This window comes from Psammomys obesus, unplaced genomic scaffold, assembly GCF_907164565.1.
Source record: "Psammomys obesus unplaced genomic scaffold, mPsaObe1.curated_primary_1811, whole genome shotgun sequence".
NCBI lineage: Eukaryota > Metazoa > Chordata > Mammalia > Rodentia > Muridae > Psammomys > Psammomys obesus.
The window spans coordinates 2231-22687 of record NW_026594034.1 but is presented as its reverse complement, the minus strand read 5'-3'; the positions used below and the strand labels follow the sequence as shown (position 1 = coordinate 22687).

General features: G+C 44.3%; 1 protein-coding gene across 1 annotated transcript; it reads right to left on the bottom strand.

Annotated features, from left to right (window-relative positions):
* Positions 1 to 3170: 3170 nt before the first annotated feature.
* Positions 3171 to 16437, bottom strand: LOC129684599 (cytochrome P450 2B1-like). Its single transcript, XM_055617809.1, has 9 exons — positions 16267 to 16437; positions 14459 to 14621; positions 14171 to 14320; positions 12151 to 12311; positions 11203 to 11379; positions 10353 to 10494; positions 7818 to 8005; positions 7504 to 7645; positions 3171 to 3352 (listed from the first exon to the last, which is right to left on the bottom strand). Exons 1-9 carry the CDS (start codon positions 16435 to 16437, stop codon positions 3171 to 3173), a joined length of 1476 nt encoding a protein of 491 aa, XP_055473784.1.
* Positions 16438 to 20457: the final 4020 nt, after the last annotated feature.

The following is a 20457-nucleotide window of genomic DNA, read 5'->3' as shown; positions in this document are numbered from 1 at the left end:
AAGACACTCCAACTGCACAATAGAATAACTAATATGGGAGTGCCAGCTTGGTTTGGAACACTTCCTGATTGGATGTCAGGGTCCACTTCGTAAGATAAAAGTCACGTGTAGCACCAGTAAGGAGGCCAAGGACAAATGGCCAGGTAGATCACAGGTCCCAGGGGACAACTTACTATGTTCCTGCTAACTGGACATAGTATTAAACCCACTCCTGCAGATTTATCTGTGTTGTCATAGGTCAGTGCGTCTCTCACCCACCATCAGAGAAGCTTCTTAGCCAGGCGTGGTGGTGCATGCCTTCAAGCCCAGCACTTGGGAGGCAGAGGTAGGCAGATCTCTGTGAGGCCAGCCTGGCCTATATAGTGAGTTCCAGAGCAGCCAGGGCTATGTAGAAAGACCTTGTCTCAACAAAACAACAATAGCAACAATGAAAATAAACACATGGAAACAGAGATGCTTAGTCTTTGCAGTAGGCCGTGATTGACAGGGACTCACAGCTGGCCAAGGTGCTGAGGAAAAGCAACCGTGGAGTGTTCAGCTCTAACTGGGACATCTGTGTTACACCCCCGAGGCTCAGAGGTCATCATTCAAGAAGGATCTGAAAGATAGGAAGAGTCAGAGGCAATGGATCTCAACCCAAGAGAAAAAACTACAGGCAACCTAGGACTGCTGAAAGCAAGACAGACAGTCTTGTGGGGAAAGAGCACACAAAGTTATCCAAAGCCGAATGGTCAGCCCTGGACACACACACACAAGTAACCTTGTACAGACCAAGCAGCTTGTATATGTGCACTTAGAAATATACATGTGTTTGCATGAACGTCGATGCAAATAACAGCAATTTATGAAGAGCCGAATAGGCAGAAGTCTATAGGAGCATTTGGATGGAGGACAGGGAAGGGGAAATTATTTAAATATGCCATACTCTCAGAAAATTAAAGGAAGCAGTTTTTAAAAGAAGCCAGAGCTTTATTGCTCTTCTTCTTACATTCCCCTGTTTTTCTTGAAGGGCAAGCTTCTCTATTGTTATATTTTTATGGTTGGTGCAGGCAGGTGTGCCAGGAATCTGTCTTGAAAGCTCCTGGCTACTTTCCAAGGGCTTCAGGGTGCCCAGGCAGAAATGTAGAATCTCAGATTCGAGGCTGAAAGCCAGCTCCCCATTGGCCAATGGCTGCTTGGAAATCTCATCGTATATGTGGATATTAAATAAACAACACTTCCTTTGAGGGAGCGTTTGGGTCCCAACAGTGTGGTGTATGGAGGCTGAGTTTCAGGTGGTGCCGATGAAACTGTGGCTCCAGACCACTTACCTTAGGAAGTGGCAAAACAGCAAGAAGGATCAGGATCAGATGGATTGCAGAACTGGGCAAACCCAGACCCTTTGGGGACGGGGACTAATTCTGGGCATTGTAAGAAGGTGAGATAGAATAGTGATGGGTCTGGCCACACAAGAGAGTCAAGTGGTTGGTTTTGCATACACTGTTTCCTTCCTTGAACACCTGGCATCAGCCACCTGTTGTTCCATGTGCTCACAATACAGCAGTGAACAAGACAACAATAGGCTGGGCATTCCCAAACCTGGCATGAATTTGATGGAAAAGTTCTCAGCAAAAGACCTTCTGAGAAACCCCGTAGGTGTCTGGTAATATTGGTAATATATACAAAAAAACAGGGCTGAAAAGATGGCTCAGTGATTAAGAGCACTGGCTGCTCTTCTAGAAGACCCAGGTTCAATGCCAAGCACCCACATGGTGGTTCACAACCATCAGTAACTCCATCCCAAGAAATCAGATGTCTTCTTCTGTCCTCCATGGGCACCAGACGCTCACATCCATGCAGAAAAAACACCGACACACACACATACACACACCAAACAAACAAACAAACAAACAATACAGTAAAACAAAAAACCAGCAGTGTTTAAACAGGGTGTGGTGGCACAATTTTTTTAATCCCAGTACTCAGGAGGCTGAGGCAGATAGATTCTTGTAAGTTCAAGACCAGCCAGGCCAGGGCTGCATAATAAGATCCTGTCTCAACAAACAAGCAACCTCCACACCCAAACAGAAACCTAGCTGGAAGCCTCTTCTGATAGGGAGGAAGGCTTTGTGTATTTATAAGATCCTTGGAAGGCTTAAAGCACAGTGTAAGAGAACCTAAGTAGGTCACAAAGCTCAGGGGCTGAGGACTGAGGAGGTCCTTGTCTAGAGAAAAGATGCAGAGAGGGGACGCTGAGAAAGAGACTGGGGAGGCCTACGAAGCTGTGAGTGTGGCCTGCACAGCACAGGAACCTGAAACGTGAGGTGACACAAAGGACGCTTGGCATAGAAGATCGCACATTGTCGGCCTCGAGATAATACACATCAGTCAAGCAAGTTCATTGGTGCAGAAATCAGACTGTGCCCAGGGGCTGTGAGAGAGGGGACTAGGGAGTGATTTCTTAACAGATCAGGGCTTGTGGGTGGTAGTTAAGTGTGGCAGAACACCTGGAATTAAATACTGTAGTTGTACAAGTCTTGTGAATAAATTAAAAGACATTATAACATAAAGGCTAAATCCTAGTTTAACACCTGGATGTAGGTTCATGTGCCATTATAATGCCAGCACCGGGAAGCAGATCCAGAGTTCAAGTCATCTTTGGATGCATAGAGGATCCAAAGATCCTAGCATGAGCCTAGCCTGAGCTACATAAGACTCTATCTCAAAATACAACCCTCCCCCCAAAAAAATTAGTCAGCTTTGTTATATGAATTTCATGTCAGTTTAAACACTAGTAGGGAGGGGAAGGTCTGTAGCAAAGAGCTCACTCTAGACTCACAGTGGGACCCTGCTCCCCCACTCACTAGCAGTGTGATGTCATGGCGTGGCCTGTTACTCATCTGTAAAGGGGGTCATGTTCCTAAGACCCAACACATGAGACCATGATGGAGAAGACTTAAGAGCGACCATATCCAGTCCATTAGCACAGATCATGGGAGCACAGACTGCCCCTAAGTAGGGACTATGACTCTGACAAGCTGTGGCCCCCAGCTCTGCCCAGACACCAAGAAAGACACTTGACTGGTTTTTCCAGTTCCATTCACAGCACAGAGCACAATTCCCTTGATAGACAGCAACAGGGACTCTTGAGGACTGAAATTCCACCCCTCCCCCAACTTCTCTCAGTCAGTTCAGCGGGACAGGAAGTGAATCTGGTACTTTGGGGGTATTTTGCTTACACCACCGTCCTTGGGAGTGAGGACAATGTCCTTAGGATCCACGGGGCTGGCCACAGAGAAGTTCTGGAGGATGGAGGTAAAGAAAAGGAACAATTCATTGCGGGCAATTCCTTCACCAAGACACATGCGCTTTCCTGTGGGCACAGAGAACAAGTCATGTGAGTCTGAGGGCCATATACAACCTGTATACTGTATCTGTATAAACCAGACAGCTGTGGCTATTGCAATGAGTAAGTGTGAGTTTCTCCTTCACCTATAGTTTTAAGAGCATATAAAGAAATTCCCCAAAACCTCAAAAAAAAAAAAAAAAGAAAGAAAGAAAGAAAAGAAAAGCTTGTAAAATGTTTGGTGGATGCCAGCATTTACTTGTGACAGAGTTGAATTTCCAAACCATTCATTGCCCCAGAGGGAGTAAGGACCAACTTGAAATTTAGGGTAGACAGGTGGGTAAGTGGGTGTGAACATTTATAATATGACATCTTTAGTATTCTTAATTTCTCTCTAGAGGACAATGGTACCCAGTTCACAAGGCTACTGTGAGCACAAAGATGTTTGTAAGGAATCTTAAATTGACACCTAGCTGATATCAGTAATTATATATGGGCAGGACATGATGGCGCATGCCTGTAATCCCAGCATGAGGGAAAAAGTTGATGCAGATGAACCATGAGTTCATCTTGCTATACAGCCTGGGCTGTATAGCAAGACCCCATCATTAAAAACAAAAACAGGAGAAAAAGCAAGGGGAGGAGGAGGAGGAGGAGGAGGAGGAGGAGGAAAGAAGGCAGGGTGAGAGAGGAGGGAAAGAAAGAAAGAAAGAAAGAAAGAAAGAAAGAAAGAAAGAAAGAAAGAAAGAAAGAGGGAGGGAGGAAGGAAGGAAGGAAGGAAGGAGAGAAAGAAAGAAAGAAAGAAGGAAAGAAAGAAAGAAAGAAAAAAAGAAAGAAAGAAAGAAGGAAGGAAGGAAGGAAGGAAGGAAGGAGGAAGGAAGGAAGGAAGGAAGGAAGGAAAGAAAGAAAGAAAGAAAGAAAGAAAGAAAGAAGGAAAGAAAGAAAGAAGGAAGGAAGGAAGGAAGGAGGAAGGAAGGAAGGAGGAAGGAAGGAAGGAAGGAAGGAGGAAGGAAGGAAGGAAGGAAGGAGGAGGGAAGGAAGGAAGGAGAAAGGAAGGAAGGTAGGAGGAAGGAAGGAAGGAAGGAGGAAGGAAGGAAGGAAAGGCCCCTATATGGATTGTCTGCTTATGTGGGTGTGTAGAAGAGGCCCCTGGATCTTCTCTCACTACCCTCTTTTCTGATCTCAGTCCTAGACCAATGAACTTGAACAAGTTCCCAATCACAATGGTTCATACAATTGAGAATGGGCAGGTGCATATGACAAGGGGTCCATGGCACTCACTGGATTCTCAGAGGTCTGGGGAGCCCTTGCTGGTTTATAACCCCAGGTATGGAGCACCACAGAGCATGGGAGCCTGAAAGTGCAGGCAGAGGCACCCCTGTCTGCCCCAGTACCTAAGTGACTCTTTATCTGCAATGATTGCCTGGGGCCTCAGGTGCAGGAGGGATGTCCCTGAGACCTGTGCTCCAGGTTGTTGGGAAATGGTGCTGGTGTGGGAGTATTTAGAGAAAGCACCCCATCCCTTTGGGCCTCTCCTTTCCAGAATTTAGGTGACATGAGCTTGGATATTTTGGAGCAGCTCTCTGAGACAGTTCTCCTAGAACTGGTTCTGTGACCCAGATTTTTCCAGAACAGCTTAATGACTTATCTCACTTCCAACACTACGTCCCCATGCCTGGGGCTGGCGATTGGGACACCTTCCATGTCTCCTTGGCTCTAACACTTTTTGGCTCCTTTTTTTTTTTTTTTTTTTTTGGGGCCGTTTTTTTTTTTTTTTTTTTAGGGCAGTCAACCTACCTATATCTTTTTACCCAGCAGACATTATTTTCTTTCCTGTCTATTTCTGTCTGAACTTTCTATTTCTCTCTCTCTCTCCATCCTTTCCTTGTTACTTGTTCATTCAGTATCTTCCTCTTTATGTCCCTTTGATCTATTTTTATTCTTCTCCTCTCCCTCTTCATTTTCCAGTACCCCCTCTCTTCTGTGCTTATACCTTCACCTTCTTATTACACCTCTCCCTCCCCCTTCTCTAGTGTCTTCTTTCACTGTGTATCTTTTTTAAAATGCCTCTTCCTGTCATGGACTTCTTGTGTCCTGATTTCAGTTCTGTTTTTGTGACAAATATCCTGACAAAATTTACATAGGCAAGGAGGAAAGGGCTTCCCTCTGACTTATGATTCAAGATTACTGACTGTCATTCCAGAGAAGTTAAAGAAACAAGAGCTGGAGACAGCTGGTCACAAATTCACACTCAAGAGCATGCATCTTCCTTGGAGCTCAGTTTAGACCTTATATCTCTTACACAGGTCGGGTCTCAAACAAAGAATAGTGCCACCCACTGGGTTGGACCTTCCCATATCAATTAACAATCAATAAAACCTCCCACAGACCATGCTAATGTAGGCAATTCCTCAACCGAAATTCTCTTCTCAGATGATTCTAGATTGTCATGTTGACACTCAACACTGAACAGTACACCTTGTCCTGGTCTCACTGTGCATTCTGTTGAGACCCATTTCAATTTCATTATTTCTCTATCACCTACACATCTCTAGCCTTATTTATCTACATTTCTTCTTTTCTTTAAACTTACAGCTATGGAATATAGAAATTCACATTTGTCCCATTTCTTTACATGTTCCCACACTGAATAAGGATTAAGGAAGGGAGAAAGACAATATATAGGCTATGTCAGGGGTTGCTGATCCCTGAATCACTGAAGTCATTAGTGACAGTCAACTCTAGACAGTTTTTCCTAACTATATGGCTTGGTAGATCATCTGCTAGAATTCCCCAGAGAGGAGCTGGAAGCTAGCTCAGCAGTAGAACCTCTGCTTAAAATGCCCCAGTGAGGGGCTGGGGACACAGCTCAATGGTAAAGTGTGGACAGTTGCTTTCTTGGCAAGACACTTTGTTACTAAGTATTCAGCAAAAAACATGCCTTCACCTTGGCCTTTACCTTGAAACAGAGATAAGAAGGATGTTTTGCTAAGTTCCTTTAACTTGTTCATGCAACTATGGACCATTTCTGCTATACAGAGAGGTGGTCTAAGGAAACAAGTTTGCTGCTCCATGAACTCCTTTCTTGTATTGATGTGCCTTGTTTTGCTTTTCCTATAAAAACAAGCTGTTGAATAAACTCAGGGCTGCAGTATTCACTGATGGTCCTCTTGAGCTGATCTCTTGTGTCTTCCTTTGTTTCTTTCAATACTCACTCCCCACTCAGATTCTGTTCCACTTTGCCAGTGGGCTCTGGCAGTAGAGCTCCTGCCTAGAATCCCCAGTGAGGGGCTAGGGTGTGGCTTAGTGGTAGAGCACCTGCCTAACATTTGCAAAGTTCAATCACTAGAATGAAAAGGTCTAAGTTCTTTCTTGGACTTTTCATTTTCCCCAAAGATGAGAAATCTATCTAGATAAATAAATGGCTAGACCTTGTTAAAATGAATTCAATTTGGCATAAAACTGCCCATATATATAACAACAACAACAACAACGTACCACACTTTATTAGTAGTGAACTGAAAACTAAGTTGAGGTTATATCACACCAACAAGTAACTCTTGTGCTGGCAAGTAACATAGCAGGGCACCAATCTCAGGTTGCCAACTACTCCAGCATGGCCAAGTAAGGCAAGGGTGGAGCTGGCATCAACTAAGCTCTGTGTGTATCCTCTTTTGTCTATAGACACCACCTGCCAACACCAGTGGGTGCTGTAGCTCTGGATTTTCTTTGGTTTAGGTTGTTATCCAGCATCAATGGTTTCTTTGCTCAAATAATGCTAGTAATCTTGATTTCACTTGTAATTTAACAATCCAAAGAGTATTTAATGCAAATAAACAAGCATGTCAAAACATGTGCCATCTCCTCAGTGCTCACAGATTAATTCCTTCCCAGCCATCAAGACCCTACCCAGTGTTCATAGGTGATGTTAGCTGTTGTTTCTTAAGAAAATGACTTTGCTCAAGTTTAGAGGCTTTTACATTCTGTCCTAAAGTCCTCCTGACCAGGATGATTCTTTAGTTCCAGAGCCCCCTCATGGGGCTATAGCCAGGGTAAATGGGATGGTTCAGGGAAAGCAGCTGGAATAGACTCAGTAAACACAGACCTATTTCTGTTTGTGTCCCGGAGGCTGGGCCTGCCCTCTGGTGTCTGGGAAAGAAGTCACACGTCTGTCTCACCTGTGGAGAAGGGCATAAAAGCTTCATTTTTCTTCAGTGCCCCATTGGCATCCAGGAAGTGGTCAGGATTGAAGGTGTCTGGCTGTTCAAAGTACCGTGGGTCACGCAGAGCTGAACTCAAGATGGGGTACACTTCAGTGTTCTAGGAGGAGTTACAAAATTCAGAGATAATATACCCAGACCCCCATATGCAAACAGTCAATCAATCAATAAAACAGAGGGAATTCTGGGAAGCCACAAACAGTCTGTTTCTAGGATTGAAGGGAATATAGGACACTCATGAAGTAGAGATGAGGAATCACAGCTGCTCTCACCTTGGGGAGCAGGTACCCTCGGAACTCTGTGTCTTTGGTGACTTTGTGCGGCAGACCAAGTGGAATAATGTCTGAAAATCTCTGAATCTCATGGATGACTGCCTCAGTGTATGGCATTTTGATGCGGTCGTCAAGGGTTGGTAGGCGGTGTGAGCCGATCACCTGATCGATCTCCTTTTGGACTTTCTCTGCACAGAAAAGGGAGACAATGGACAATGTCCCTTTCCCTGGGGCAATGCACAGTGGGCCTGTTTCCTGGGAGTCAATGACCCAGGACGAGCGCAGAGCAAGGAGACTGCCGAGAAAGAGCAGTGCGCGCTGCTGTACACACCTGTGCTCCTCTCCAGCCCCGTCTCTTCAGCTGCACTTAGAGCACTGTAGAGTCTCTCTCAACATACTCCCACCTTGCTTGTAAACAGAGAGAAAGGCAAAACCTACAGCAAAGGCCATTCAACTCTCAATCTGGAGTAAGGACTGGAAGGAGAAAAGGCATGCATAGGTCTACACACACATACACACACACACATTTTGCATGGTATTTATATTTAAAAATCCAGGAGCCTGGAGAGATGGCTCAATGGTTAAGAGCACTGGCTTGTCTTCCAGAGGACCCAGGTTCATTTCCTAGCACCCACGAGGCAGATGACACTGTAACTCCAGGCCAGTAGATCTGACACCCTCACACAGTCATACATGCAAGCAAAACACCAATGCACAATAAATTAAAATAAAAAGTTAAATCCAGGCTACGAATCTGAGACTATGCTTTTAAGAATAAAAGGGAAATAAATTAATCTACATATAACTTCATAGAGCATATGAATGTATTGGCTGATGAAACGCCTCAACCATTAAATGCACTTGACCTGCAAGCCTGTCCTCCTGACTGCGAAACCCGGAAACCATGCACAGGTGGAAGAAAAGAACAAATGCGCAGAGTTCTCCTCTCATTTCTACACATGAACTATGGCAAGCATACTCACAATGATATCAACTCATCTTTAAGTTTTTGAAATGTGAGTATATATGTCAACCATGAAAGGGATGAATTAGTTAATGAAAGGAAGAATTAAGGAGTGATAGAAATGATCTAACCAAAAACTGATGTATATATTACACTTATCACTTGTTACAATAGTCAATCAGTAAATCACTAAATGGTTCGTACACAAATCAATTAACACAACTAATTTATAATCAAGTGAATGTTAAATTTAATGAAGGAATATGTGAATAATAAAAGAGTAAATATAGGAATTAACAGATAACTGTATTGAGTGATAAATAATCACAGGTAAATGAGTCATTTATTAATTAGATATGTGGAGGAATGGATGGACACATGAAGAATGAAGACAAACACCAATAGGAAGGATTAAGAAATGAAAAGATCTGTATATGAGTGAAGCCATGAATCAATGACAAATAGCTTACTCAACAATCCCTGATCAAAGTGTAAAACTCATCAATTGATTACTTCAAATGAATGAGTAAAATACATGTCCTTGGATGAATCAGAGATGAAAGAATCAAGGATTAATAATCTATGGATAAAGAGAAGACGTGCAGATGACTATATGAGTGGGTGAGTGGGTATATTGATGGATGGGTGGGAAAAAATGGAGAAATGTATGTATGTAACAGGATATTTGATCCCATTGTGAATCCTGAGATTGTGAACCCGTTTTTTGTTTGGTGTGGTTCAGCCCTAACAAGCACCTTTATTCCAAGACCTTCCTGTGCCTGTTTATTGTAAATAGGTGATTATGGTGTGGCTCAGCCTTAGCACACCTCTAATACAAGAGGTTTCTGTACACAGGATTTAACAAATTTAACCATAGGTCAAGAGACAGAGCAGGAAACCAGCTAACAGGGATTAAGTAAGAAGGAGGAACTCTGAGTTAATGAGTATTTAGGACAGTGTGGAGAAGAAAGAACTCTTTAGCTCTTTGGCTTTTTCCTCCTGGCCATCAGCTGAGCTAGCAAGCTTTAGGCTTTTGGCTTTTTGGCTTCTTCTTTTCAGGACTTGAGCTGAGTAGGACGGTCAGCTAGGTGATTTCTCTGTCTCTCTGTAATAGCAGGTCTTCACCCCAACATCTGACTCCTGAGTCTTCATTGGAAAAATCAAACAGTTGGAATTTTTAATCTTCAAAACAACAGATGAATAATTGATGAGTGGTAAATGAATAAAATGGGTAAATGGATGAACCAGTGCATGGATAGAAAGATGAGTGAATGGATGGATGTAAAGACAGAAGGAAAGAAGGAAGGATGGATAGATGGATGGACAGATGGATGAATAGATGGATGGATGGGTGAAAGGTTGATGGACCAACCATCCATTAAGTGATAGGAGAAACAACAGAAAATGGCTCAGTGTTCATTCACATGCCAACCACAGCACTACCTTAGTTTAGAAGTAGATCAAAGCCTTCCAAGTTTCAGATTTAAGAGGCCCATGTCTCTCTCATCCACAGGAACCTCTGCAGCAAAAGGAGATATAGACGATCCCCCAACTGTCCACCTGTGGCTCACCTGCTACATGGGGGAACTTGAGCATGAGCAGGAAGCTGTAACGGAGCGTGGTGCTGCTGGTCTCGGTCCCAGCAAAGAAGAGAGAGAGCAGGGAGATGACGAGGTTCTGGATGTGGAACTCCGTGTGTTCGTTGGACTTCTCCTGGTTCCAGAAGGAGAGAGAAGGGAGGGTCAGGGGTGGCTGGGTCCTTGCAGGGAGATGCACATGCATTTCTGGTCACTGTCTTTCTGTCTCACTATATTGACCACTTGGAATTTCTCTTCTCAAAACTTCACACCAATTACCTCTTTGCCTCTTAGGCTCTTTTTATTGTATCTTCATCTGACTCTTTAGAATCTTTAGAATCTTTCCCACTTCTTGTTTCTTGTCATTCCCAGCTCTTTAAAAAAAAGATTTATATTTATTTATGAGTATGTGAGTGTGGGTGTCTGCCTGGTATATGTGTGTTGGCCAGAAAAGCCAGGAGACAGTGTAGGAGCCCCTGGGACTGGATTTACATGTAGTTATGAGCTGACAAACATAGGTTTTGGGACAGTAACTAAGGTCCTGTGCCTTGGCAGACACAGTGTTTGTAAACCGTGAGCCATCTCTGCAGACCAGACTTTGTGGTCTTGTCTGTTTTTTTATCTTTTTCTGAAACTGTGTTTATTCTCCAGCCATGACCCTTCACTCTTTTGTTATTTCACTTTATCCTCCCTTTCTCTTTTCTTCCATTTGCTTCTGCATCTCCTTCACTCCATTTTCCTGTCTTTCCTCACCATCCTTTGTCCCCCCCCTCCCTCCTTTTCTCTGATCACACTCCCATCCTTCACTCTCCCCCATCCTCTCTTTCAGCCATTCAGGACTTACCTTCTCCATGCATAGAAGGTAGGTATCAATGAAGTCTCGTGGAGCACTGGGGTCCAAGGTTGCCCTGTGTTTCTCCACACTGTGGCCCATGTAGCTGACAATTTCCTTCAGGTTTTTTGAGATTTGTCTGTGGACACCAGGGAAGTACTTCAGGAAGCCAGAGAAGAGCTCAAACACCTGCAAGAAAGAAAACCCCGGGGGATCACCAGAGCTATCAGGTCTCAGAAATGGGCACTGCTCTTAGGTATTCAGATTTCCTGACCACGCACACACACACACACACACACACACACACACATACACACACACACACACACACAGAGAGAGAGAGAGAGAGACTCTTCATATATGTACACTATACACATGCATACTTTGGAACTCTGTCTCTAAATCTGTCTCTACCCTTTGTCTTATATTCTTTGTATCTCCTTTTTCCTTTCATCTGCTCTTCCTCCCAATCCCCCATTGCTGTTTTGTCATTGTTTGTTTTAATTCGTGGGGTTTTTTGGAGACAGGGTGTCATTTATGCAAGACTGACCTCAAGCTCAATATGTAGCCGTCTGTAGTGCCCACTTCTGAATTTCTAATCACCCAGCCTCTACCACCAAAGTGCTGGAATTTCATGTGCTGTACACCGCCACAACCGGGATAGACCGTGCTGGGGAGGATCTGAGGGCCTCATGCACGAAAACAAAGCCACCTGTCCTCTGAGTGACAGCTGCACCACCCATGTCATCACTTTCTTCCTTCTGCATGGCTTTGCAGTTCTACATTCAGGTCTCTCTGCTCTGTTAACCATGCTCTATCCCTGTCTCCAGGTCTCAGCCCCCTTGTCTCTCCCTGTTGTCTTGGCCTTTCTTCCAGCAGGAAAGCACTGCCTTCTTCACCCACAAAGCAGCCCATTGTTTCCTCTGCCCTGGATTCTTGTCTCTTCCCCCCCCCACTGACCTGGCTGGAGAATGAGCTCATGAGTGAAATGGTCTGATACAGCAGGTCCAGCAGGCACAGGAACTGGCGGTCTTTGTAGTCGAAGCGCTCTCCAAAGACAATGGTGCAGATGATGTTGGCTGTGATGCACTGGAAGAGAAACGTGGGATCCAGGGGGGCTCCTGGAGGATAAGGAGGCAGGACAGGAGATAGGAGATATGAGGCCAGTGTATTATTTGAATTCATTGCCATCTTTTGAGGCTGCCCCCACCACTCACTGCTCAAAGAACAGAAGTAGCAGCTAACCACACTAGCACCAAGCCCTACTCTAAGCACTCCATGCATCCTTCTATTTAATTTCTCCAGGACATTGGACATAAGATGCAGTGCTGTTAGCATACAGAAATGATAGCTAACTACACCAAGGTATCACGGCTACTCATGACTGGGGCCAGAATTCAGACCTAGGGAGCTGAGAAAGAGCATGTGTAAGGCAGTGTGCACACTTGAAGCCTCCCCTCCTGTGGTCACCATTCTGACTCTGAGCTGACAGTTACTTCCCGCTGGCAAGAATGGAGCATAGAAGGGCTCAGGCTTTGCCTCTGTGGATTTACAAGCCCTGCACACTCCACTCCCAGCTTCCATTCTTCTTCTATCCCTTCTCTGGATTCTAGGATCTGTGGTGTCTCAGAAGCTATCAGCACCTGCTACCCTTGTATGCTAAGTTCAGTCCTGGTGGTTGGAAGGTTGGCATCAGTCCAAGAGTATTGGGTTCTTGTTGCACCTCTTCCTCAGGTTGGCTCGTCTATAGACTCTGATTGCTTTGTAAATCCTTCCCTGAGGATGGTCAGTTTCTCTTAGCCTTAAAGCTTCTCTTCCACTGGGTCCCTGCAGCTCTATGATGCCATTCTCCTGTCATTCTTCTTGGTCTTTATACCTTTCCTCCTCTCCTGCCTCTGCATTGACATCTCAGATCTCCTGAGTCAATAAGAGATGGCAAACACCCTGTGTAAATAAGTGGAGATGTAAACATAGATCCATGTCACCAAGATGCCCTTGTTATAAAGAATATTGAAGCACCCAGAAGTGCCTCTGAGTTCTACCAATGTGAAACTCCCCATCCACCTCTGTGCTCACTGCTGCTCATCAGTGCAAGCACAAGGGAGAAACCACAGTCCTTGCTTAGAACAAGCCTGCAGTTCTTCCCGCTTCCTTTGTTTCATTTACCTATGCTCTGCATTTGCCTTTGATTAAGACCAGAGGTTCTCAACCTCTGTGTTGCAACACCCTCAAATAACAAACAACTCAGGAGTTGCCTAAGAACATAACAAAACACAAATGTTTACATTACAATTCATAACAGGAGCAAAATCACAGTTATGAAGTAGCAAAAAAAATACTTTTATGATTGAGAGTCATTACTACATGACAGACTACAATAAATGGTCCTTGCATTAGGAAGGTCGAGAATTACTAGACTAAGACCATTGTGGGGTGGAGAGGGCATGAGAAAGGTTAATCTAAGTGATCTTGAACTCTATATGCAGTAGATGACCTTGAAAATCTCAGCCTCCCGCCTTCACCTCTGGATGCTGGGATTACAACCACACACCCTCAAGGCCACTCTATCTGGAAGCACGCTACAACTCACCTACAGCTACACACACATTTCTGAGACAGGACCTCACAATGTGGACAGGACTGACCTTGAATTCATAACCATTTTGCCTCACCTTCTGAGTTCTGAGATGACAAGTGTGTACCACATACCCAACTGACAAATAAAATTAATTCTGAGGTTGATTTTCCTGTACCCAAGTTATCCCCAAGGGCAATCCATGTCTCTGAGTTATTTGTGGACATTATAATCCCCTTTTCTTTTTCTGTTTCTGTATTTCTGTATCTCTATCTTTGTTCATGCCTACCCATGAACCTCCAATCTCTCTTCTGTCTCTTTTCTCTTTCCCTACCCTTGTGTGTCTCTTTCTCCTTTTTTGGCTGCACGCTCATGTTTTCCTTTATTCCCATCCTCTAAACTCACCATGAGCTTTCCTCAGTTCCTCCACCAGACACTGGGCCTCCTCCTTTATCCGCTCCTCCACACTCCTCTTCCCCATCCCAAAGTCCCTCATGGTGGCTAGAGAGAATCGCCGGAGGGTCTTCCAACGTTCCCCATTGGCAAAGATCAGACCTAAGAAGGTAGGGGAAGCATGGATGGGTTACATTGGAAGTTCAAAGAATCCTATGTCCTCCCCCACATCTCAGTCTCCACCCCTCAGACTCACCTTCCTGGACCACATGCACCACTCAACCCTGTACCATATCTCACCGTTTCCCTGTACAATTGGCTCAACCACAGCAATTGTCCCCCGGCCAGAGAAAGCCTCAGCTTGGTCCACCAGAGCTTCCCTAATGGCCTCTGTCCCGCACAACATGACCACAGGTCTTGGTCCCAGGTACACTGTGAACACATCTCCATATTTTTCTCGAAGCTGCCAACCATAAGAGCACAGAGTTGTGGCTAGTCAGTTCAAACTTCGTTGGTAAACTTTAAAACACTTAGATACAGAGCAGTAAACAGGCAGCTTCTTCTCTGGTCCCCCTTCCCCTTCTGAGGTCCTAAGAGTTGAAGGGTTAGTTTACCAGCCATCAGCTCTGGACTGGTTGGTTAGAAGTCCTTATCAGTGCAGCAATGGTGGAGTTGAGGTAGGCCTCTAAACACATAATTATAATTCTAGCTTCGGGGAGTATATATCCAATTGGAGGCTAGTCTGGGCTACCTAAGGCCTATCAGAAAACAAAATAAATAGATACAGATCTAAATATAGATCTATGTATAGATCTAGATACAGATATAAATATAGAACTTTGCACATACCATGCAGTCTTGGCATCTGTTCTTGTCATCTCATCCAAGAACCATCCTTCCTGGGACCCAGCTTCAACCTGTTCATTGCTTCCTACCACATTCAGAGAGAATGGACTTGAAACACCCACTGGGGTTACTTGGGGTTGGTGGAGAGTGATCCCTGATGCTGGTCCTGGATGTGATCATGACTACAGTACCATCTATTGGGAAACTACCTCGCAGCACAACCATCTCTGGGCATCTAGAGGGAATTTGTCCCAGAAATATCAAAACCCTCCAGTGCTGAAAGCCCTTGAATGTTTGCAAATAACCCATCCCAACTTTTTGCAGAGTCTAGATTCAATACATCTAATAGGAATTCAAGGCCACGAATATGGTCAGTGCCCAATGCTGTGCCCAGGGGATCATGCTAAGAAAAGCTCATGTTTTTGGTTTTTATTTTATTTTATTTTTTCTATACATGTTTGATGTTGACATATTTATGTTTTTAGGTGGAGTCACACCATCAAACCTTATGCAACCATGAAACAAGATCCAAGATTAGATAAATGATAGTATATAAAATTTGAAGGAGGATCATGAGTTTAAGATTAGCCTGGGAAAAGTAGGGCAACCTTGTCTCAAAAGCTAAATAAAATAAATGAATATACCACTGAATATACGAAGGTAATCTGTTAAAAACAAAAATGTAGCAGGAAGTTGAGATTGTTGCCACTGTCTCAGCTCTCTAAATGGGAAGTGGAGGCCATAATAAACAATTGGTAATTCAACATGGAATGCCACCCGTGGGGCAACAGTGCAGAGACTGGTAAAGACGGTGCCACTGGCCTTGGCTTGGATGCTGCATGGTGTTTGTAACAAGCACTTCTTATCTATCTACCTCACCTCCTGACCGATGTCTCCTCCCCTTTGTCCTGGGACACATCAGGTTAATCTCTTTGGTTGGCAGGAGCAAAACCTATTGTTGATACCTCTGACATTTTTCTTTCTATTTTTCTTTCTCTTCTGGAAAAAAGCCCCAAGGAGTGAAACTCTACATGCTTACACCTCAGCACCTCTACACCTTTCAGGCTCCAAGCACAGCACTCCACAGGATCCCAGCAGAACAAGACTCATCTGCCATCTGAGCAGCAGCCCTCAGCATCTCACCACCACTCAGCAACCTTCCCACCTGAACCCACAGCCTGGGAGGAGACCCTTGCTCTTCCTGCTCGGTGACTCCACGAGCAAACACGGGGCTAAGCCCACAGGCCCGGTGCATATCTCACCTGCATGAAGGAGTTGAGGAGGCCACCTCTGTCCATCTGTAAGAGGTTCCCCAAGATGGGGAGGGGACGAGGCCCTGGTGGGAGGTGGCCATGAGTCTTTGGGTGACCCCTGACTAAGAGTAGCAAGAAGCCCATAAATAGAGTGAAGAGAAGCAGGACACTGGGCTCCATTGTCCTGTTCCAACCACTATTGACTGCACTGCACACTCCAGCTGGATCTTTTATGATGAACTCGTGTCTCCACCCAGTTATGCAACTTCACCTGTTCCCACCTGTACTTAATCATTGTTCAGGAGTGTGAACAACCCAGACTTCCTGCTTGGGCTGCTAGTGACCTTCTTACTCCCTATTCTCTTACCTGTACCCTAAGTGTTGACAAGGACACCATGAAACAGTTACACAGGACTAAAGGGCGATGGGAGTATCACATTTTGATTTCTGGAGGTGGGTGTGCACATGTCAGTTCTGTTTTGTCTGTTGTAAATAAACAGATAAACCTGTGTGTGTGTGCTGCATATGTGAAGGATATTTCTTATGTAAATGTGCATGTGTGTGCTTCTGTTCATTTGGATATGTTTGCATGTAGACACGTTCGTCTGTGTGTTGGGTGGTTTTTTAAGACAGAGTGTCTCTGTGTATCTATGGCTGTTCTGTTTCTCATTCTATAGGCTAGTCTGGCCTAAAACGCAGAGAAGCTCTTGCTTCTGCTTCCTGAATGTTGATTTTCAAGGTGTGTACAAGGCTCACAATTACATTCTTGCATTGTGGAGTTACTCTGCATGTTCTTAGTGTCCTGTGTGACTGAATACTCTTGAGTAACAGGAGTAGAGTTGTGTGTTACTGTGTGAGTCTCTGTGTGTTTGTACATACCCCAACCCCAGGGCAGATATGATTACTCCACAGTTCCGATTTTACTCTCTAGCCTGTGACTGCCACAGATGGGGGAGAGAAAAGGAAGGAGTGAGAGGGGAAAGAGATACATGGGTGGTGAGGCTCAGCAGTTGGGTGGAAAGAGAAGCTTCAGCCTGGTAGAGGAGCAGCTAGAGCCTCTGACCACTGTGACTGGTCATCACTTCCGGGCTGTCTCACAGCACATGAATCTCTCTGATCTTCGGTTTTGCTATCCCTCTCTGACAATGTCTCTCTTCCTCCTGTAGACTCTGTGCTGCTGAAGCACAATCCTGGAGACTAGGTAATTATGATTAGAAGACATTTTGAATTTATGATTCTGAAAACAATTATTTCCAAGAACACAACACCAGTACCTGGTGAGGCCTTTGCATTATAACATGGTGGAGGAGCAAGCAAGTTTGCCTAAAAGTAGGTGAGCTAAAAACAAGACGGAATACTTCTCACTAGAGGACTCACTCCTACAGTAATGACATCCATCTGTTCACAAAGTGCCATGGTGAAATGGGAGTAGGGGTATCTACGACTCTTTTGCCTGCTCTTGGGAACCTTTTCCCTCCTACTGGATTGCCTCATCTAGCCTTGATATAAGTGTTTGTGTCTAGTCTTATTGAATCTTGTTATGTTGTATTTGGTTGATATCCCTGGGAGGCCTGTTCTTTTTTGAAGGGAAATAGAGGAGTAGTTTATCTTGGGGAGAGAGGTGGTATGGGAGAAAACTGGGAGGTGTGGAGGGAGGGGAGGCTGTGGTGAGGATGTATTGTATGAGAATAAGTAAAAAGAAAAAAAGGAATGTGAAATATTTCCCATGATTCCATGTATTTGGATGCTTGATTTCTAACCAACAGTATTTTTAGGAAGTTCTGAGACTTTTTACATGGAATATTTAGCAAAAGGAAATGGATTACTTTAGGAACATCCTCCCTTCTAGCCCCGTCTCTCCTTCCCGATTGCCACATTCTTTCACAGAAAACATAAGGCCCAGTTGCCATGCCTCCCTGCCAAAAACTGATCATAAATGAATCCTTCCTCATACTTGCCTCTGAGCAGATATTTAAACACTGTGACAAATAAAGGAACTAATGCAGAAAATCAGTACCAAGAGTAGGGTTTTTATGTGATAAAACTCACCCATTGTTCCTAAGCTGAGATTCTTTAGTAGTTTCGGTTCTGGCATTGGCATGAGAACTGATCAGATGGTAAGTAGCGGAGAAAAAAATAGAAATAGGGACAGAGAGACAGACAAACAGAAATAGATAGATAAAGATAGGAACACACACACACACACACACACACATACACACACACAGAGAGAGAAGCTGATTTGAAATAGAACCAGGACTAGAAGGAAAAGATTTTTCCCTGACTGCCCACACTCTCACTGACAAATTTGTCTAACCCATTGCTGTGATTGGTATTAAATCTAAGTTCTTCCTGATTTCAACAGAACTGAAAGTGCCTCTCCAGGTGTCTTCCAGGACTTCAGCACTGAGTGGAACATCCGAGACTTACAGCCTCCTGCATGGACAACTACCAAATTTTCAGCCTTTCCATTATGGAACATGCATGGCTACAGTACCCAGCCATAGACTGTACACCAGTCTAATACATCTCATAGATAGATGACAGGTAGATAATTAGATAGGTAGACAGATAAGTAGATAGATACTTGCATACAGACATACATACACATATACATGAAAGCTACATAGATAGATGATAGGTAGATAGATGATAGATACATACATACACACATATGATAGAAACACAGATGATAGATAGATAGATAGATAGATAGATAGATAGATAGATAGATAGATGATAAATAGATAGATAGATAAAGCAATAGATAGATAGATAGGCAGGCAGAGACACAGACTGATTGATTCTGTCACTCTAGTTCCTTAAGAGAACCCGACTAATGCAGGCATTGGTGTGACTCTTGGGTGATTTAAAAAGAAACATTGGAACCCACATGCTGGAAGGAAAGAACCAGTTCCCATAAGCTGTCCTCCGACATAAACCCTTACACACGTACTGCAGTTCACGCTGTGTGCATGCAAACATTTCTACATTAAATACATCATAAAATGAAGGACAAATTGTTGGTAGATATGTCATGGTCACTTTTGGCAGATTTGTAACTTGTGTTAGGTTACCAGAGTTCTTGCTCCAGAACTGTAAGAACCCACTTAGAGCAGGTATGAAGTTTACATATGGCTGTGTACACATTTATAGTGCAGCATCTTTAGTGTCTGTCATTTATACTGACCCGTCCCTCGGGCTAGTCAAACAGGGTCCACCTGAAAGAGGGAGTGGAAATTGGGGGACAGAGACATGAAGAATGGAGACAAGACAGATTCCTGATCAAGTCTCAATTTACTGAATGTGCAAACAACACTTATAAAGCAAAGGGTACAAGCAATTTTTTCTCACAGTAGCAACACATCTGTGCCACCTGGCAAGGCATGCCGGAATTCACTCAAGGTCCAACAAGTCTGCTATCTGGTTCCCAAGGTTGCAGGGAGCTTGCTATCTACTTCCCAGGCTCAGAGCCCCCCGCCTGCAGAGACCACCAAGGACAGTCTCCGAGAAATGGAAGTATGGATAAGACACGCATCTGCCAAGGCCAGGAGGCAGAATTCCAATTACCAAGTGGGTTACATAGTAATGGGAAGAGGGACTGCCTCTGACATAATCTGATTGGCCTGCTCTTTGATCACCTCCCCCTGAGGGGGGAGCAACCTTACCAGGCCACAGAAGATGACAATGCAGCCACTTCTGATGAAAACTGATAGTCTAAGATCAGAAAGAAGGAGAGGAAGACCTCCCCTATCAGTGGACTTGGGGAGGGGCATGCAAGCAGAAAGGGGAGGAAGGGTGGGATCAGGAGGGGCAGAGGGAGGGGCTTATGGGGGGTACAAAATGAATAGATTGTAACTAATAATAATAATAAAAATATTAAAAAGAAAGAATTCCAATTACCAGACTCCTTCACCATACGATGAGATTGATACCCATTTCATAGGGCTGCCCTGAAAATAAAGGTGCTGTTGGAAAGATTCTTATATAAGTCTGACATGGAGGCACGAGCCTGTAATTACAGCTCTTGGAAGATTGAGGCAGGAAGATGATCAGAACAGAGTTCAGGACAGATGATGGGCTACATAACAATACCTCCTCTCCCTCTCCCTGTCCCCCTCCCTCTTCCTCCTCCCCTTCCCTCTTCTCTCTCTGTGACTTCTGTTTCTCCACCTCTGTCCACTCTATCACTCATCCCAC

Coding starts and splice junctions, on each gene's coding strand:
- LOC129684599 (XM_055617809.1), bottom strand. CDS start 16,437: ATGGAGCCCAGTGTCCTGCTTCTCTTCACTCTATTTATGGGCTTCTTG. Junction 12,312..14,170: donor GGAACTGAGGAAAGCTCATG/GTGAGTTTAGAG, acceptor CTTATCCTCCAG/GAGCCCCCCTGGATCCCACG. Junction 8,006..10,352: donor CAAGTTCCCCCATGTAGCAG/GTGAGCCACAGG, acceptor TTTTCTGTGCAG/AGAAAGTCCAAAAGGAGATC.